At 43.9% G+C, this 21322-nt stretch overlaps 2 protein-coding genes across 5 annotated transcripts in view; both read left to right on the top strand.

Moving 5' to 3' along the window:
- wdhd1 (WD repeat and HMG-box DNA binding protein 1) overlaps positions 1-3849 on the top strand; it is a 33407-nt gene extending 29558 nt beyond the window's left edge. For 3 of the 4 annotated variants that reach the window (XM_066675942.1, XM_066675940.1, XM_066675939.1), the window contains exon 26: positions 3318-3849. In XM_066675942.1, coding sequence (XP_066532039.1) covers positions 3318-3524 — 207 coding nt within the window. In that variant the 3' untranslated portion in view covers positions 3525-3849. Of the gene's footprint in view, positions 1-2665; positions 2757-3317 lie in introns of all 4 variants that reach the window. The other variant, XM_066675941.1, reaches the window with a different exon arrangement.
- A 1480-nt stretch (positions 3850-5329) lies between these two features.
- The window catches only part of gch1 (GTP cyclohydrolase 1), a 23352-nt gene continuing 7359 nt past the window's right edge, over positions 5330-21322 (top strand). The window contains exons 1-2 of the mRNA XM_066685766.1: positions 5330-5801; positions 19556-19665. Of these exons, the coding sequence (XP_066541863.1) occupies positions 5411-5801; positions 19556-19665 (501 nt within the window). The 5' untranslated portion in view covers positions 5330-5410. The remainder of the gene's footprint in view (positions 5802-19555; positions 19666-21322) is intronic.

Here is a 21322-nt window from a genome sequence, read left to right as displayed (position 1 = left end):
GATCAAGCAGGAATCTGCAATAATTGTCCCTTTTTTAATTGCTTAATTAAATTTTAACCCTATAAAGGTATTTAGCTTCTGGCCAGTGGAGGGACCTCAGCTCTAAACCACAAAGACAACCATTGGCTCAGGAGCTGTTCTCTTATTGACTTAGTGGTGAAATATGGTATGAAAATGAGGTATAGTTTTAAAGGCCACTGTGTTACTCAGTTATTTACAGATGTTAAATGGCCAATTTTAAACTATTTTCTAGTCCTACTTGTTTAGCTACCTTCCCACTGAACAGGCGAATTCACCAGAGGAGAATGCAAACTGTCCAGATCTGTCACATCGTCTAACAGACTCCCATGTTAGCTAGCATCGTGAGCGGAGAGATTTGAAGGAAATGGGTCCGTCCCATCCAGGACAAAAGTTGCGGATATTTGCGTTCACACACAGCTCCTGCGGGTACACTCCGGAACATTTCTGGATCACCATGCGTGTGAGAAAGGGGCAGTGGTCTTCTAATGATGGAGCTTAGCAATGTGCTTAGACCACCGTGTCCCTCTGGAGCCCATTTACAGCTTGAGTTAATGAGTGAATATCCAGCTTTGTTGCTCACTAACATTAGTAGTCGGTATAAACACTGAAGGGTTCCTCTCTCCTCAGCTGTAGTTATGAGTTCTGAATAATACTTCCCTCACAACGTTTCCAGACGCTGAAATGTCAGGTTTTTCATATCAGACGCTCTCTGCCATTTCCTCCTCACAGGCGGTGGGAAAGCTTTGCAGTTCTGTGGCCTTCGGCGCCGTCTGCTCGGGTTTATATCGGAGGGAAATAAAAGCGTGAAGTTCATTCAGAGCCACGCGTTTACTCTTTTAGTTATGTTTACAAATAGTGTTTAATCCTTTTTAATTTGCTCTTAATTCTGCAGAGACGCTCTCGCAAACACTGTAAATTACTCTGAAGTTTCCGAGGGGCTGTCCCTGATGAGGGCGGATTGTAAGGGAGTGTACTCTGGGAGTGAACTGATGTAAAAGACTTGAGGGTTTCTAAAGTAAATTAATTATAAAGGTATTAACTTCATGACGTGGCGACCCAGGTCTTAATAATTCATTTTATATTATGATATTATTGGAAGACCTTTATCCATCTTTTGTGTATGTTATTGGCGTGTGTACCTCTGAGTGTGTGTTTAGTTTAGGTGTATGCGGGTGTCTGAGTGTGTAGATGTGAGATGGTTTGTCTGTGTGTGTTTGTAAACTGAACGAACACTTCAGAAGAGTAGAATACACACACACACACACACACACTCTCCAGATATGAAGTGAGTTTGATTTGGTTTTCATACAATTCTGGGACAAACCTTTTTAATAAAAGAAGAGAAACAAGACACGTTTCATTTTTGCATTGTTTGCAAACACATCTTTGCATTTTGTGTGTGTGTGTGTGTGTGTGTGTGTCCCAGTGGGGCTTATTAAATTTAGACACTTACACATGTAAGACCCCTTGGGAAATAATATATTCTTTTAGCTGGGATCTGACTCCTCATCATGATGTTGTGTATAAGCAGGGTAAATGTGTGTGTGTGTGTGTGTGTGTTGGGGATTAGTGGTTTTGGTATGTGTAGGTTTATTTTTGTATTTTGTGGTGTGTGTGTGTTTGTATTGGTTTGAATGTGTGTGTATTTGTGTGGAACTGGTGGGTTTGTGTTGGTTTAAGTGTGTGTTAGTGTGGAACTGGCATGTGCTTGTGTTGCACTGGTGTGTGTTGCGCGCTCTGTACTTCTTCACACTGTTGCTCTGGAGACGTGGCCCGGGGGCCGAAGGCTGAACTCATTGATCTGATGTTAATGAAGAGGGGGCTGTTTCAGAGATGAATGAGTGGAGGCGGCAGGGGGGACGGACACGGACGGAGGGATGATGGTGAACGTGTGGAGAGGGCTAATGCGTTCATAAGTGAGACGAGTTTGGTGACTCATCCCTCAGCCCCCTTAATGTCCAGCGCTTTTGTTCTGAGGAAGCGATGGTGTTTCGATGGGTACCAGCTGCTTTCTGTCAATAACAATTAGCCCCTGACCACGGCCGAGCCTCGCGTTTACGTTGTTTCTGCTCTAAATATAAACGCGGTGCCGTGAGGAAATGATAACTTTGGAAGAGTGGGAAGATGGGGGTGGTGTTTTCTAATTTGATTGGAATCAGGAGATTGACTGAAGGAGAAAGTTTATTAAGTTGTGGTTTGTCAAAAAAGGTCAAACATGAACTAATTTTCAGTAGGAAACAGTAACTAAACTTGGAGAGACTTTAAAAGACTCTGTACTTTCTCACGTTTCAAATAAAAAGTGCTTTTCCAGTTCAGGGCGGCGGTGGGTCCGGAGCCTACCCGGAATCACAGGGCGCGAGGCAGGAACACACCCTGGAGGGGGCGCCATTTTCTAGCAGGGCGACACACGCTCACACGTTCACTCACACATACCAGTGTGTTTCTGGATTGTGGGAGGAAATCTACTGGGAGGCGGGATTTAAACCCATAACCTCGGGACCCTGCAGCTGTATTATATATAATTTGAATGCAAATCACCACATAATCCTTACTGATTTATTAAGAAGGTTATTTTCTATAAATTAAATAACTGTATTCATGCGCACATTTGAGAGTGTGGTGTGTTCTCCCTGTGTCTGCGTAGGTTTACTCCGGGTGGCTGTCTGTGAGGAGTGTGGTGTGTTCTCCCTGTGTCTGCGTGGGTTTCCTCCGGGTGGCTGTCTGTGAGGAGTGTGGTGTGTTCTCTCTGTGTCTGCGTGGGTTTCCTCTGGGTGGCTGTCTGTGAGGAGTGTGGTGTGTTCTCCCTGTGTCTGCGTGGGTTTCCTCCGGGTGACTGTCTGTGAGGAGTGTGGTGTGTTCTCCCTGTGTCTGCGTGGGTTTCCTCCGGGTGACTGTCTGTGAGGAGTGTGGTGTGTTCTCCCTGTGTCTGCGTGGGTTTCCTCCCACAGTCCAAACACACGTTGGTAGAAGTTACTGTGTGAAATTGCCCACAGTTGTGACTGAGTGAGTATAAAAACAGGCAGCTGTTTGCGTATGATATCAACACCAGTAAATAAAATGAATATAGGATTTCTCAGAAAAAGATTTGTTCATGCAGAGGGTTCTTAATGTTGATTTCATAGTATCCAACAACCAATAGAAATGCTCCAAATGACTTCAGGAGCCTCCTACAACTGACAATGTTTTCCCCTGTCCCCTGGAAAGACACTGTATTGGACAGAACTGGAAACACAGACCTTTTTTAAATCCAGCCTCGCTCACACTGACATTTTACTATCCCTTTATCTCCTGAGCAGAAGTGGACGGAGAGAGCGAAGGGAGGATCAGGAGACAGAGCAGACCTGAAGAAAAGAAAGAGGCCAGAGGAGGAGGAGGAGGAGAAACGGGAGGGGGAGAATAAAGAGGTGGACGGAGAGATGGAGGTGGACGAGAGCAGTGCCAAGAAGAAAAAGCCTCTGAACACTTCGGCTAAGCTCTCTGCGTTCGCCTTCAACAAAAACTAACTCTCAGCTTGAAGTTTGTATTTTCATTTTTTGTTTTTTTTTAATAGAATTTTTTAAAATAAATAAATACATTACACGTGTTTCGAGCCCAGAAAGAAAGCCTGGTTCTGATTGTTCTGTGGTACCTTCTGTCCTCAGTAAAATGAAGCATTGCAGAAGTCTGTGTTATGAACAATACCATGTTAAAGAAGATAAACTGTGTGAGGGATATACATTAATGACCTGTCACTTCCTTTCTCGGATGTTTTGTACATATTTTTGTGAACTGTTCAACTCAGTAATAAACTATTTGCTCTTATGACCATATTGAGCTTTTCAAAATTCCCTTACTGAACTGTCCTAGTGTCTAAGTCAGAGGTTCCCACAGTGTTTTAACCTTACGCCATAGGCCTTCACTTTAAAATCACCTCCTTGTTTCTACACTGTCCATTACACTTACAGACTGTTGTCTACTTTTTAACCCGACCGACACACTGCAGCAACAGATGAGCTACTGTCTCTGACTCTACATCTACAAGGTGGACCAACGAGGGAGGAGTGTCTCACAGAGTGGACAGAGAGTGGACCCAGGGTTTAAAAACTCCAGCAGCACTGCTGTGTCTGATCCACTCTACACCAGCACAACACACACTAACACACCACCACGTCAGTGTCACTGCTGTGTCTGATCCACTCAAGCCAGCACTTGAAGTCACACTAGACTTGCCTCCTACTTGGTGTCCCACAATCCTGCGCTGTGATTGGCTAGTAGTGTTCCTCCTCCTCAAATAGAATTGATTCATGTCACTTCAAGAGCTTCAGAATACATTTTACAGCAGCAGGTTTGTCCACAATGCAGGATTTCTCACTTTAGCTAGAAAAGCACTGAGGTACTTTCCTATTGGACACTTCTCAACTCAGAAATGTGGAACAGCCCCCAGGTCTCGTAGGTGGACACACCCTCTGGAGTCACTGTGCACTGTACTCTGTCTCACTAAAGGTGTGAGACCAGCTGCTAGCGTCACCTGTATGAGTCGTTGGTCATCCTAATCTGACAGAAGGGGCATTAGTGCAGAGGCTAAAACATCCACTGTTCTTCAGGGAAGGTTTTGCACAAAACATGGGTGTTCTTTATGCTAATGGCTTAATGTGCTTTATATATTTCATTGCTTTTTGTGTGAAAGACGTGTCTCCAACATAGTAACTTTACAGGAGCAGGGGGAAACATCCCTTAACTTTCAATGGAAGTCAGTGTAAAAAGATATGATTCAGAGTAATTTTGGAGCATTTCTATTGGTCGATTCGTCATGAAATATTCAAATGATGTAGAAACTAAACATCCACAAACACGGAGATACAGGTTTTTTGTTCCACATGGTCAGGTGTGTTATTATTAATGTATAATAATCTGTGTAATAGAAAATGGATGGAATATAATGTATTACAATATTATTTAGTGGAGTTGAATGTAACAGTAATATGCTGATATTTAATACAATACGCACTATAAATCATATATAGTACAGTATGTTACAATATAATATATTATTACTTCTCCAGCCTGTGAGGATGGCCTACTACGTCACTAGCCAATCCCAACGCAGGAGGCGGAATGCGACTGGCCAATCACGTTCGAGTCTGCGCTGTAGGGGCGTGGCTTCGTGCCCGAGTACGGGTGGGAAAGAATGAAAAAGCAAAAGCATCATCCTCTTACGACGCCGTGACGTCACCCCAGCCCTCTCGACCAATGGCGTTGTGAGGAATTATCCGAATGTTTATAAAGCCCCAGAGCGTGCTCTCAGAGTTGAGTTTAACAGAGAAAGAGAGAGTGAAGAGCCCACTGTTTTTACACCGGACTCCACCAGACAGACTCTCTCTCTCTCTCTCTCTCTCCTTCTCTCCTCAGCATGGAGCGATCGAAGGTGAAGCAGAGCGAAAAGCAGGCGGCTGTGGTCAGCGAGGCTGCGCTGAACGGACACTGCGAGGGGGGCGGAGAGAGGGGCAGAAAGTGGAGGGATGCAACAGGTGAAGCCCCTTCTTCTTCGTCCTCCTCCTCCTCCTCCTCTTGTTCGGGCGGAGGGGTCAAACCGAGCTCCGCGGTGATGGAGAGCTGGAAAGAGGAGCGCACCAGGAGCGTGGAGGATAACGAGATGAGTCTCCCCAGCATCGCCGCCGCCTACAGCACCATCCTGCGGGGGCTCGGGGAAGACCCCCAGAGACAGGGCTTACTGAAGACCCCGTGGAGAGCCGCCACCGCCATGCAGTTCTTCACTAAGGGCTACCAGGAGAAGATCATAGGTGGGTCCACGGCTCCAGGCTGTGTTTAGTTCAAGAACTTAACTGAACTGTGCAAACACGGCTCTGACACAATATATAGACATTTAGTAAGTCAAGATAAAGATGAAGTGTCCTGTAACAGTAAATTACCACTGTCTCATATAAGTAACTTGCTGATAGTCACTGAACATCAAATCAAAATTATTTGTTTAGCGCTTTTTAGAACTGATGTTGTCACAAAGCAGCTTCTACGAATTCCAGTAAAGACAAAGTTTTTATAAAAAATGTAAGAATCCTCAGGAGAGTGAGGCCAAGGGCAACAGTGGCAAGAAAAAACACCCTCAGCTGAGGAAGAAACCTTGGGAGGAAACAAGGCACACACGGGGGACCTACCCTCCTCTGGTCAATCTACTGGTGATAGTTAGTCTGTGAGAACTTCAGTGTAGGGACAGCTCCAAGGCACTTGGGCAGCTCCAAGGCACGTGGGCAGCTGGTCTGAAGCGTGGAGCAGGAGCTCGACACTCATCCATCAGTGTCCAGACGGACAGGTGGGCGTTTACTCAGAAAAAGGTAGAGGGATGGAGTTAGTTGTGATCTGTTTGGATGAATGTAAAGCAGAGAATGTGAACATTTCCAGAGTGTGGCTAATTACTCTGGCAGATCTGACTATGACAGCTTTAACTAAAAGGAGAGGAACCAGAAGGACACACAGACACGGGAGCATCCGGAAACACTGGCATCCCTCTGCTCCACCGAGTGATGGCGTGAAACGGCGGACGACACCAACGTCTCAATTTACTATAATTCCCTGTGTCCATGGACCCCCCGGATCTGCCGCCTTTATCTATGGGGGAGCATTAGCTACCAAAAGATGAACTAAACTAATGAGTTTTTAGCCTAGATTTGAAAACTGCGATTGTGTCTGAGTCCAGAACATTTTCTAGAAGATCATTCCAGAGTTGGGGGCTTTATAAGAAAAAGCTCTTCCCCCAGCTGAGGCCTTCTGAATTCTGGGAACTATTAAAGTCCAGTACTCTGTGATCTGAGTAATGTTGGAGGCTCATAATAGGAAACAGTGTCCTGAAGGTATTCAGGAGCGAGCCCATGTAGAGCTTTATATGTTAATAACAGAATTCTGTAATCGATGCGGAATTAAATGGGCAGGCAATGAAGTGATGATAGAACTGGACTGATATGTTCAAATCTTTGAGTTTTAGTGAGGACCCTGGCTGCAGCATTTTGAACTAGTTGAAGTTTACTTAGACTTCTGCTGGTGCGTCCTGACAGTAGTGTGTTACAGTAGTCAAGCCTTGAAGTAATAAAGGCATGTACCAATGTTTCTGCATCCTGCAGGGATAAGGCAATTCTAATCTTGGCAGTTAAATAACTGCTAGTTTAAAAGCTTTAAACTTTTCTCAGGGAACAGGGAAAAGAGAATGAAAGACATAAGAGAAAACAAGAAAGAGCACAGGTAAGGAGACAAGGACATGAAAAGACTAGAATCAGGAGAAAATATATATAGATATCAGGTCTTATAAGGGAACAGGGAAATAACCTGAGACAGACACAGGGCAAGAACAAGGAGAGAAGCAGACACGACACCAGGCAAAGAACAATAATGTTATAATCACAGCTATAATCAAGTTACATTATTAAAAAAATGTTTACTATTGTTGCTGTGCAAAAATCTCCATCTTTTAATTTCAGACAACCTTTGCATTGTGTTCAAATTTCTTGAGGAATGTACTAATATAAATAGTCTTGTTAAATTAACAAAGTTAACAAAATTAAAATTAGTGTTGTTCTGAAAGTAACAATATGTGGTAACCCAACAACACTGGGTTACCAAAATTATTATTAACTAATACATGTTCTGAAGTGAATATGGCTTCTATTATAATGGAGTTCAACTTTGGGGATAAGGTATCAAATGTCATGTTATTTTTTTTTGTTTTGTTTTGTTTTGCAATGTAAACCTGGAGTTTAGACAAGAAGAAGAGATTGTTATAGATTTATTATATTCATTTCAAGCATTGAGTTACATCATGTATTAAGCTTTAGTGTTGGAGTATGTTGAGTTATGGTTAGTGTTGGGGTGTAGTGTTGTGGTATGATGATCAGTTATGTGTTATATTGTGACATGGCCCAGGCTAAGGGATGAGTTTCCTAAAGTTAAAAGAGGATTGATAATAGCTGGTAGTACTTCTTTAAGTAATTTTGTGGCAATTGAATCAAGTGTGCAAGTTGTACAGTTTGCAGAGGTGATCATCTTCTCTAGTTCTAAATGTGGGAGTGGGTAAAAGGTTTCAAGTCTTTCTTTTACAATTACATTATGTTTTATATCATTCACATCGGGTGGCAGCCAGGTCAGATTTAAAACTGTGGGTTGATTTTGTTGTCTAATATTCTCAGTTTTATTATTCAAAAAGTCCATGAAGACTTTACTGGTGAGAGTTGCCAGAATTTGTTGTTCAGAACCTGCTTGATTTTTTGTAATTCTAGAAAACACACTAAACATTGCTCTCGGATTATTTTTAATATTGTAGATCAGCGAGGTCAGATATGCTGAGCGAGCTTTAGTGAGGGCATTTCTATACTCTAAGGCTGTCCTTCCAGGCAGAATGGAACACCTACAGCTTGGTTGATTGCCATTTCCGCTCTAGTTTCCGTGATGTTTGTTTTAAAGTACGGGTTTTATCATTGTACCATGGTGCGAGCTTTTTCTGTCTCATACTTTTTCTTTTAAGTGGTGCCACATTTTCTAAAGTAGATCGACAGGTATTTTCTAAGTAGTCAGTTAGTACCTCTAGCTCCGTTGGGTCTGATGGAGTGGTAACTGGGGTTGATAGTTGTGGGAGGTTTTCTATAAACTGTAGGACGGTAGGTGGTTTTATTATATGCTTTGTAGAACAGCGAGGGGATGTACATATATTATGGCTAAGATGTAATTCAAATGAAATTAGGTAATGGTCAGAGATTGCTGAGATTTGCGGTAAGATATTAACTTAATCTACATTTGTTACATGATAAAAATGCGTCCTTTTTTGTGACCGGATTTGTAATAATGGTGAAGAGAACCTCAAAAGAAGCAAAGGTGTCACATTGTTTAAGACTGATGTCTAAGGTATTTTGGCAATTTACACATACTCCACCTCCTTTGCCTGATAATCTTGGGCTATGCTCATAATTATAATCTAGAGGGGTGGCTTCATTTAGTGCTGAATATTCATTTGGTCTAACCCACGTTTCTGTGAGACAGAAAATGTCAAATTTATGATCACTTATAATATCATTTACAATGAGTGCTTTTGAGTTTCTAAATCTTGGCGATTTCTAATCTTGGCGATGTTGCGAAGATGTAAAGATGTCCTAGTGATACTGCCCATGTGTTGATGAAATGATATATTTGGGTAAATTATGATGCCAAGATTTTTTGCTGCTGAAACAGGTTTAACTGGAAAGTCAGCGAGATTTAAAATTAAATATGATCATTTATTTCTTGCCACCTTTGGACCCAGAAGCAGGACCTCTGTTTTGTTGTTGTTTAGAAGGAGGATGTTACGCAACATCCAGCCTTTCACGTCTGTTACACAATCCTCTATTTTCTTTAATCTTTGTTTGTCATCGGACTTGGCTGATATGTACATTTGTGTGTCATCTGTGTAACAGTGAAAGTTAATGTCATGGTTTCTTATAACTGTGCCAAGCGTTAACATGTATCATAATAGGGCTGTAACTGTGAATCCAACCATGTTTTCTAACCATTCTAGGAGAATATTGTGGTCTGTCATATCGAAAGCTGCGCTGATGTCAAGAAGCACTAACAGGGATAGGTGGCCTTGATCAGAGGCAAGAAGAAGATCATTTGTTGTCTTGACTAGAGCTGTCTCAGTGCTATGATGTGGCCTGAATCCAGATTAGAATTTTTCATATATATGATTCTTATGTAGATATGAGCTAAGTTGTTGGGCCACGGCTTTTTCTAAGATCTTGCACAGAAATGGCAGATTAGAAATAGGCCTGTAACTAGACAATGTGCTAACATCAAGATTTGGTTTCTTGATCAGGGGTTTAATAACTGCTAGTTGAAAAGCTTTGGGTACGTAGATCGACAGGTATTTTCTAAGTAGTCAGTTAGTACCTCTAGCTCCATTGGGTCTGATGGAGTGGTAACTGGGGTTGATAGTTCTGGGAGGTTTTCTATAAATTGTAGGATGGTAGATGGTTTTATTACATGCTTTGTAGAACAGCGAGGGGATGTACATATATTATGGCTAAGACGTAGTTCATATGAAATTAGGTAATGGTAGAAGAATGCTGAGGTTTGTGGTAAGATATTAACTTTGTCTACGTTAAGACCTAGTGTCAAAACTAAGTCTAAAGTGTGACTGCAGTAGTGTGTAGGCCCTGTTGCATTTTGAATAATACCAATAGAGTCTAGGATTGAAGTAAATGCCTTGTTTAGTGGGTCATCTGCCTTCTCAAAATGGATATTGAAATCTCCTACAATTATAACTTTATGATTGCACACAGCTAGGTTTGCAGCAAAACCACTGAATTATTTAAGAAATTCTGAGTAAGGCCCTGCTGGTCTGTAAATGTTACATAATAAAAATGCGTCCTTTTTTGTGTCCAGATTTGTAATAATGGTGGAAAGAACCTCAAAAGAAGCAAAGGTGTCACATTGTTTAAGACTGATGTCTAAGGTGTTTTGGCAAATTACACATACTCCACCTCCTTTGCCTGATAATCTTGGGCTATGCACATAATTATAATCTGTGGCTTCATTTAGTGCTGAATATTCATTTGGTCTAACCCACGTTTCTGTGAGACAGAAAACGTTGAATTTATGTTCACTTATGATATCATTTACGATTACTGCTTTTGAGTTTAGTGATCTTGTATTGAACAACCCAAATTTTAGTTCTGAGGTGTTGCTGCTGTCATATATACATGATTTAATATTGATTAGGTTGTTGAAACAGACTGACTTTGTTTTTCTACTTCTACATTTAATTTGGGGGAAAGACACAGTCTCAATATAGCAGAATCTAGGTGACACCTCTAGGCAGTTCGCAGACGGTCGGTTTAGCCTGTGTGTCTGCAGCCTGGTCCCAGTTATGGATTGTCAGCAGCTGTTTACACTACTCTGCTGACTAACTAAAAGACTATGTGAACATGGCTATAAACACTGATCAACCACAGCATTAAAAAGCTTTTTGATTCTACACTCACACCATACCGACTCTTGCTCTGCATACTTTGTTAGCCCCCTTTCCCCTGTTCTTTAGCCCTCAGGACCCCCACAGAGCAGATGTGATGTGGTGGTGGATCATTCTCAGCGCTGCAGTGACACAGACGTGGTGGTGGTGTGTTAGTGTGTGTTGTGCTGGTGTAGAGTGGATCAGACACAGCAGTGCTGCTGGAGTTTTTAAATGCCTTGTGTCCACTCTCTGTCCACTCTGTGAGACACTCCTCCCTCGTTGGTCCACCTTGTAGATGTAGAGTCAGAGACAGTAGCTCATCTGTCGCTGCACAGTGTGTGTCGCTCGTCCTCTAGTCCTTCATCAGTGACACAGGACGCTGTCGGCTGGATGTTTTTGGTCGGTGGACTGTTCTCAGTCCAGACACTGAGGGGTTTAAAAACTCCAGCAGCACTGCTGTGTCTGATTCACTCTACACCAGCACAACACACACTAACACACCACCACCACGTCAGTGTCACTGCAGCGCTGAGAATGATCCACCACCACATCACACCTGCCCTGTGGGGGTCCTGAGTGTTTACGAACAGGGTAAAAGGGGGCTAACATAGTATGCAGAGCAACAGATGGACTACGGTCTGTTAGCAGTGGAGCCGATAAAATGGCCAGTGAGTGTAGAATGTTCCCATCCTCATGCTCAGCTGTTACTGGAAGCTTAAATACCAGTGCTTTCAAATGCACTCAAGCTGCACAGCTTTCTAGTAAAGAAGCACAGGACGGATAAAGCAGCGTTGCATCACTTTGGGAATTCTAGTAAGAGGCGTCCAATTCAAAAGAAAAGAAAAATGGCATTAGATGTTCCTCATTCCGTGTGTGTTTTGTGTGTGTGTGTGTGTGTGTGTACGCTCCCTTTGTTTTCTTCTTCACTTCCTGCAGTGTTTCTGTCATTCTGTGTGTTTCTTGACTGTTTCCTTTATGATTGCGAAGACTACACTCAGGGAAATGATTTCCCCATTATTCTCCAATACACCCTCATCATCATCATCATCATCACGGGTCTATAACTGGCCGTTTGACGGCTCTAGAACATTGTGTGTGATTGTCCTCCAGATGGAGGCTGTGCAAATGCTCAGTTTACAGCTGTGTTGTAAGTGGTGGAGGCAGGGTGCTGCCCCCTTTTCAGTTCTACCTCCCTAAACTCAACATCTGGACCTGGCTTCGGGGCAGAGAGTCTTTACAATTCCTCTTAAAAAAGAAAAAGAAAACCCTCACCTGCATTAACTTTGTGTGGAGTCATTGCCCTCGCTGATCATTGCCCCTTAAAGCAGATACAACACAGTGAGCACACAGCGCTCGTTATCACAGTGACATAATAGTGACAAAGGAATATTTGAAAGGAGGACATCTCAGCTCTGGCGTGATTGGCTTCTTTCTTTACCACCCTCTCAGTGCAAATAGACTTACACACAGGTTTTTAAAAAATACATTAGTGAATTACGTACGGTCCTGGAGAGTATTCTCAATCCATGCTCCAGGAAATGTCTTAGTGTCACTTGAGTAAAATAACGACTGACATACAAGCACCAACCTGAAAAACGGCTTTGTTAAATGTACAGAAGAATCAGTGCTTTAACCTCCTGAAGTCCTGAGTGTGAGTTGTGTTGTGGACAGAAGCCGTGGACAATAATGTTCACAGATGATTACTGTCTGCAGATTCATTGGGATTTGTTCATTTTAACACACAGCCTTTAGCTTCAGTCACACTAGATGTTAAGCAGCAGAATTTTTTGCTTTTAAAATGTATCATTATTTAATAAAATTATATCAAATTTATTAAAAGGGCGGCACAGTGGAGCAGCAGGTAGTGTCTCTGTCACAACTCCAGGGTCCTGGAGGTTGTGGGTTTGAGTCCTGCTCCAGGTGACTGTGAGGAGTGTGGTGTGTTCTCCCTGTGTCTGCGTGGGTTTCCTCCGGGTGACTGTCTGTGAGGAGTGTGGTGTGTTCCCCCTGTGTCTGCGTGGGTTTCCTCCGGGTGACTGTCTGTGAGGAGTGTGGTGTGTTCTCCCTGTGTCTGCGTGGGTTTCTTCCGGGTGACTGTCTGTGAGGAGTGTGGTATGCTCTCTCTGTGTCTGCATGGGTTTCCTCCGGGTGACTGTCTTTGAGGAGTGTGGTGTGTTCTCCCTGTGTCTGCGTGGGTTTCCTCCGGGTGACTGTCTGTGAGGAGTGTGGTGTGTTCTCCCTGTGTCTGTGTGGGTTTCCTCCGGGTGACTGTCTGTGAGGAGTGTGGTGTGTTCCCCCTGTGTCTGCGTGGGTTTCCTCCGGGTGACTGTCTGTGAGGAGTGTGGTGTGTTCTCCCTGTGTCTGCGTGGGTTTCCTCCGGGTGACTGTCTGTGAGGAGTGTGGTGTGTTCTCCCTGTGTCTGCGTGGGTTTCCTCCGGGTGACTGTCTGTGAGGAGTGTGGTGTGTTCTCTCTGTGTCTGCGTGGGTTTCCTCCGGGTGACTGTCTGTGAGGAGTGTGGTGTGTTCTCCCTGTGTCTGCGTGGGTTTCCTCCGGGTGACTGTCTGTGAGGAGTGTGGTGTGTTCTCTCTGTGTCTGCGTGGGTTTCCTCCGGGTGACTGTCTGTGAGGAGTGTCGTGTGTTCTCTATGTGTCTACAGTATAATACTGCAGCGTTAACTCAGGGTTAGTGAGGCTCTGACGACTTTCTGAGTAGGAAATCTGACACGTGGAGGCATCCCAGTTGTAACGGAATGCAGCAGAACCACTGATTTATGCTACAGCTCGTCTTGGCTTCATCCCAAACCAGAAATTAATTTGCTTCACATACTACAACAACCAAAGCAGTTCTTAAAATCTTATGTTTTCTATACTTGTGGTAGTATGCAGCCCGGTCTCACACTCACTCGTGATACAGTCACATATAAAGGAGAGAGCAATTCGTGACATAGTCGCATATTTCCAACATTTTATTCGACAATATCACAATTGTAAGTGTATTATTAAAAAAGAACCCTCATATCAGTGCACCGACAACTCCTTTTTATTAATGCGTCTTTACCCTCCGTTAATACCATGGTCTTATTTTAATTTACGGAAAATATAACCTCTCTAAATCATTATTTGCTAAAATATCGAAGCAAATAACGGCTAGAGAACTGTTCTTTTCAGTGTTAACCTTTTGAAAATTAGTCAAAATAACGTTAAGTGAAAGAAATGTTCTCGTTAGAGTTAAAGCTAAAGTAGGACACCAATAATAAGCATCGCTCAGAAGAAATATTATAATAAAATACTTTATGCCTTTCTAGGAATAAGAACCTATGATCTGTAATTCGCATAGTGTTTCTATGGTAATTACCCATTCACTTACGATGGTGATATTGTCGCATAAAATGTGACGTTACAAATGTAATGACATTACATTTGTACTAGTAAAATTATAATTGCACATATCTCTAATTGGAGTTTTTATTAATAAAAATGTAATTACAGAAATGAGGGGGTGACATTCAATGCAAGTCAATGGAGAATTATGTTTAGTCCGAATTACATTAAAGATATTTCCTCCTGGCAATGTGACTAGTCAGAATTTTTAGCATGGATATGTATGTCTGGGGCGTCACGGTGGTGCGGCAGGTAGTGTCGCAGTCACACAGCTCCGGTTTCCTCCCACGGTCCAAAAACACACGTTGGTAGGTGGATTGGAGACTCAAAAGTGTCCGTAGGTGTGTGAGTGTGTGTGTTGCCCTGTGAAGGACTGGCGCCCCCTCCAGGGTGTATTCCCACCTTGCGCCCAATGATTCCAGGTAGGCTCTGGACCCACCGCGACCCTGAACTGGATAAGGGTCACAGATAATGAATATGTAGGTCTGTATTCTTACTAGTAAAAATGTCATAGCTGATATCTGAAATGGGAGTCGTTACTAGTAAAAACTACATTAGCGAGATCTTGAATTACTAGTAAAAAGACTTAGGATTTACACTGCTGATGTAATTATAGGCTAAAATGGCTTTGGGAATCAGTCGTGATGTTGGAGAAGTTAGCTGTAAAGTGCAGAGCTGATGCTAGAACCTGTTTGCTAATTTAAACACACTGTTAGCATACGGCTGCTAAATACCGTGTCTTCTCGGTTGAACGTTTAAAAGCAGAATCAAATTTAGGGGTAAAAACACTTTCCTGCTCCTCTAGCGCTTCTGAAGCCAGTTAAAGGTCACTGTATCCACAGTTAGCATAGCAATTAGCCACATTCAACCGTTTACCGTGAAAACAATGGCATTGTATCCTTCAGCATATTCCTGCACTTTCAGAAAAAAAGGCAGGATGAGGGTTAGGGTTCACACGGACCTTAATCAGTGCCCAAACAGTTCACAGAAAAGCACTGACTGATAGAAGGGGACCCTTTGGAGCATGAGGTCCTAAAGCTGAAGGTCACCAGGGTCAATATGAAGCCTTCAGTGTGTTCAGTGTGGAGTGATTTAGCTCCATCTAATGCTCAGAGGATGAGTTGGAGTGGTGTTTGATCCAGAACTAATTCTCCAATGTCGGACCCTGACTATAGTATCTAGGAGATACCATCAGATCCTCACAGCAGTGTTTCAACATTCGGTGCAGGGGTTCCCAATGTTTTTCTGCAGTGCCCCTCTTTTGTAGACATGACTGTTTTGTTTTCTTTTTTCTTTTTTTCCCTCTTTTCCATTGTTCTTTTCCTTTTTCCTCTTTTCCATTTTCTGTGGTCCTTTTTTCTATTTCTTTTCCTCTTTCCCCTATTCCCTTTTTCCTATTTCCTCTTTCCCCTATTCCCTTTTTCCTATTTTCTCTTTCCCCTTTCCCTTTTCTGTGGTCCTTTTCTTTTTTTCTATTTCTTTTCCTTTTTCCCCTATTCCCTTTTTCCTATTTTCTCTTTCCCCTTTCCCTTTTCTGTGGTCCTTTTTTCTATTTCTTTTCCTCTTTCCCCTATTCCCTTTTTCTATTTCTCGTTCGTTTTCCTTTCCAGACTCGGCTGGGGTTAATTTTAAACATAGCACTTCGCACTAAACTGAAACTCCTTACTGAAGGAATAAACAGAATAAATTGACAAATCACCTTCACAGTGGAAGGTTCACAAACGACGTGGTGCACGATGTGTGTATTCCTCTGCCTTGCTGTGCTCCCTCTGCAATGGCTCTGTACGCTCTAATGCTCTAATGGAAACCTTACCAGAAAAGTAAAAGCTGCTACTGCAGCAAATACCCTTTGTTTTAAAGGAAATGAGCTAGTGTCCACTAACTGTTGTTGGTCTGGTGTGGTTTAGATTAGTGGCCTCACTGACTCAGGAGGTGAGCTGGTGTAGGGGAAGTTGGTCTTTGATGATGTCAGGCTTTCTGTGTGAAGTGTGTTAGCTACATCTGGATGAGCTGTTCCTCCCTCCCGCAGAGTGGCGACTTTTCTAACGCTTTGAACGTCCAGTTAATGGCAGATTCTGGCCTGAGCTGTTTTTTTTTTGTCCCGAATAACAACAAGCTCTCCCCTCAGAGCTTTAAATATGACACACTCTCCCTCGTCTCCACAGCAGAACACAGTTCTGTTTCTTAATGAAGCGTCTGTGACCCGCTTTGGTCCAAACCCCACGAGCCCCACAGCAGTGTTCTCCCTCTGTGTAAACAGCCCCTGTTCAGAACGCCCGCTTTCAGCACCTGTTCCTTTAAATGATAATGAGCCGCTCGCTGTTCACCCCGACCCCGAGCGCACAGCAGTGAGGAGCGAGGAGCAGAAGCTCTGGTTTTTAGTCGTTTTCACTCTGTTCTCTTTCTTCTCCGTTCTTGATTAATGCAGCACAAAGAAAACTGACTGGGTGGTCTTGTTGAACAGTTTGTGGGTTGGTGGGCTCCAGATCCACATTATTAATGTGCACATGGACTGAACAACGGATGTTTTTTGATATATATCCCCTTTTAAAGCCAGGGTTCAGCTCATTATTACTGACTCTGAGGTCAGTGTGTCTCGGTGCGGCTCTTGTGGGGTCATTGTGGTGCGCAGGAGTCAGCACCGACCAAAACTGGCCAAGGAAGTGAGCCATTGCTACTGTATTGTTGATGTGTCACTACATACTCACACGGAATAAGCTGGGACCAGTGTGTGAACGGTGGGAAACAGATGGACACACTGATGAATGGAAGGATGGAGGGGTGGATGGCGTCGTGAGTTGGGTTTTATACGTTTGAGGGAGCTGAGGACCCACTCATTGACATCCCCACAATTTGAAGGGTTTCCATGGTGACCAGCGTGCATTTATGGTGTGTGTGTGTGTGTGTGTGTAATTGAGTGTGTGCAGTGATTGTGACGTCGGTGACGGGTTGAGAGATGACTTCAGGGAGAAGCTGATTTGATTTCCTGTTCTTTTTGTTGTGTGTGTGTGTGTGTGTGTGTGTGTGTTTAGTGACAGAGGTCTCTCTTGAACAGCTGCTGCCCTCAGGTTGGGTTCAGCTGAGGTTCCAATGAACTCTTACATTTAACTGGAACTGCTCTTAAAACAGAAGCCTCGGGTTTAAACACACACACACACACACACACACACACACACACACTGCATAAACCCAAACCCTTTCGTGATGTTGAGGCCTGGGCTCTGGGGCGGTCAGTCCTCTGATCTGAGAACACCAGCAGCTTCTTTGTTCCTTCTTTTGTGTTTCCTTTTCTCAGTGTGAGCTTTTTCTCTCCACCTCCACATCCTTTCAGACCCAGCGCTGAGCTGTTCTTCACGCAGTGCAAGGAAGAACACACCATTGTGGTTGTGCTCAGATCTGAAACAAAAATGGGCTCTTCTCATTTTCTCACTTTTCTTCTCGCATTCTCTTTCTTCTCTTCTCTTCCCTTCTCTATTGTCTCTGTTCTCTTCTTTTCCTCTCTTCTTTCTCCTCGTGTTTTCTCATTTTCTCTTCTCTTCTTATTTTTTCTTTCACTATTTTCCTCTTCTTTTTTCTCTTCCCCTTTCTCCTTTACACTTTTCTCCTCCTCTCTCCTCTTCTCATTTTCTCACTTTTACCCCTTTTCTCCTCTTGTCTTCTCTTTTTTCCTCTTTTCTTTGCTCTTTTCCTCTCCCCTTTTCTCTTCTCAATTTCCTCTCCTCTTTTCCTCTCCTCTTTCTCCTCATGTTTTCTCATTTTCTCTTCTCTTCTCTTCTTATTTTTTCAATCTGGTTTTCTCTTCCCCTTTCTCCTTGTTCTCACTGTTCTCGTCCTCTCTCCTCTTTTCTCCCGTTCTATTCTCTTCTCATTTTCTCACTTTTACCCCTTTTCTCCTCTTGTCTTCTTTTTTTCATCTTTTCTTTGCTCTTCTTGTCTTTTCTCTTCTCAATGTTCCTCTCCTCTCTTCTCCTCATGGTTCCTCTTCTTTTCTCGTCTCGTCTCAGTACTGTACTGTATATCTGTGTAAAACTGTAAGGCGTAGAGGAGCTGGTTTAATCCCATTCCTCGGCTGAGGGCAGTGCTCCCTTGTTCTTATCAGCTTCAGTGGGAGGGTTTTAATTTGAAGGTTTGTTTTCTGGTGTTTATTGGATGCACTTGATGTCGTGTTGATCACAGTGATAATGGGGGTCCAGATCAATATGTTCGCTGTTTCCACAAATGGCGCACACAGCCCTTGAGCAACAAGTCCGAGGCTGGTTTCCACGGAAACTTTGCTCCGGACAGAGATAGGAGCCAGGAAATTAAAAAGCAGGCGAGAGAAAGAGGGCGCCTTGTCACAGACTTTGATAAAGACAGCTGTGTTTGGACAGTGATATGAAGCTGGAGACGGGACGAGCATTGGCTTATATTTAATTACCTTCTTTCAGCTAGTTACAGAACCTCGGCACTGAGCTTCACGCTGTTAGATACTAACTCTTCATGTGCTTTTCACTATACTCCACTCAGTTCCACGCATCGGCTAAAGCATCACTGAAGCTTACACTGCTGCTCCATTCATTAGGGAGCTCCGGGTTCTTTAATCCAGGCTGATAGCCGCAGACAGTGGTACCATGGAGGTGCTGTGGAAAGAGTGTGTGAGTGAAGGACTCTGGAGTGTTTCCTGAAAGAGAAACTCCACACTCAGACCTACAGTCATTTGTATTAAAACATGGACACTGTGGTCAGTTCTGCCTCTGTCCACAGCGCCCCCCTCAGGTCCAACTCTGCTTTAGGTGCAGACGAGGTGTCGCTCTCACGAAGTACAGAGACAAGTCACAGTAACCAACTTTACGAGCCTTCGGTCCAACACTGGTGCTCTGAGTCCTCTCACTCGTTTTCTCACTGTATTCACTGCCTCCTCACCACGTGGGCATTTCTCTACAACAACAGATGACACAGCAGAGCCCCTCCCTCTTCTCCAGCGCCCCTCATAATGGCCCCGCCCACTTCTGAAATGTTTACAAACATCTATAAGCTGTAGACTAGAGAATGAGCTGAGACTGAGGCTGTAGCTCACACTGATCCAAATCTTTATTAGAACTGTTATGAACCTGTGTGTGTGTGTGTGTGTGTGTGTGTGTTGTCTTTGTCATGGCTTATAGTTTAAAATTCTGTATTAAAATCACGTGTTTGTTTGTCGTTTCTCTGCAGATGTTCTGAATGACGCGATCTTTGATGAAGATCATGATGAGATGGTGATTGTGAAGGACATCGACATGTTCTCCATGTGCGAACATCACCTCGTTCCCATCTTTGGCCGAGTAAGACTCATTTTATCCAGTTTCCTTTGTTTGTGTTAGAGAAATGAAACAATAAATATGTATAAACATCTACTATGTTATATTTTCTGTGTCTAAAATGTAACACTACACGCTGGTTGAAGCTGAGCTGAGGATCTGAGGTAGGGTTATGTTCTGATTCTGACGTCAAGTGCAGAGATTTTAGAATTGCCCACTGTTTTTTGAGCATGGGAGGAAACCCACGCCGACACAGGGAGAACACAACACACTCCTCACAGACAGTCACCCGGAGGAAACCCACGCAGACACAGAGAGAACACACCACACTCCTCACAGACAGTCACCCGGAGGAAACCCACGCAGACACAGGGAGAACACACCACACTCCTCACAGACAGTCACCCGGAGGAAACCCACACAGACACAGAGAGAACACACCACACTCCTCACAGACAGTCACCCGGAGGAAACCCACGCAGACACAGGGAGAACACACCACACTCCTCACAGACAGTCACCCGGAGGAAACCCACGCAGACACACGGAGAACACACCACGCTCCTCACAGACAGTCACCCGGAGGAAACCCACGCAGACACAGGGAGAACACACCACACTCCTCACAGACAGTCACCCGGAGGAAACCCACACAGACACAGAGAGAACACACCACACTCCTCACAGACAGTCACCCGGAGGAAACCCACACAGACACAGGGAGAACACACCACACTCCTCACAGACAGTAACCCGGAGCCGGACTCGAACCCACAACCTCCAGGACGCTAGAGCTATGACAGAGACACTACCTGCTGAGCCACTGTGCACTGTGTTTCTTTCAACACTTTTAGATGTTAGAATGAAAGAAATATAAGTGTGGATCCCTGACCCATTAATCTGTGTCGCAGAGCTCTGTTCGTCTGTGTCCCAAATAGCACCATACCCCCTTCATAGTGCACGCTGACATTAGATCCTATGACGAAAATGCTAATGTGGCTAACACGATAGCAGTATCGTACAACACTGTGGGATCCTTTACCCCTCGTGACACAAACAGGAGGTGGGCTTCTGTGCTTCTGAGTGCTGTGAGCCTCTCTCCAGCACAGGGAGAGGAACTGTGTATGATCTGTGTGTGAATAACTCACTTTCAGAAAGACGCTAACATATTTTGACACTAACATTCGATCCTATGACGAAAATGCTAATGTGGCTAACATGATAGCAGTCTATTTCTCTTCATTGTACAACACCGTGGGATCCTTTACCCCCTCGACACAAACAGCTTCTGTGCTTCTGAGTGCTGTGAGCCTCTCTCCAGCGCAGGGAGAGGAGCTGCGTATGAGATAAATGTATCCATCTTTCCTTCTGTTTTGCTCTGAAACCAAACACTCGCTCCCCAGGGTGCATGAAGCACGGGTCCTGTTCCGACCACAGTGCGAGCCAGCTGTGTGAGTTGCTGGAGAGAGTTGAACACTGAAGCTGGGGGACGTTCCTGGGCCTGAGCCGCTGTGGCTGATAAACAGAGGAGTGTAATTAACTCTCTCTGAATCTGAGACTGAAACTCACGCTCCCCGCGTTTGTCCAGCTCTTAATCCTCAGGTTTGACATTTATCTCCTCCCCCTGAGCCCACCACAGCAGGTGTGCGGCATTTGAGACAAAAGAGCCACAGACAAACAC

This window comes from Hoplias malabaricus, chromosome 1, assembly GCF_029633855.1.
Source record: "Hoplias malabaricus isolate fHopMal1 chromosome 1, fHopMal1.hap1, whole genome shotgun sequence".
Lineage (NCBI taxonomy): Eukaryota > Metazoa > Chordata > Actinopteri > Characiformes > Erythrinidae > Hoplias > Hoplias malabaricus.
This window is presented reverse-complemented; position numbering and strand designations above follow the sequence as displayed.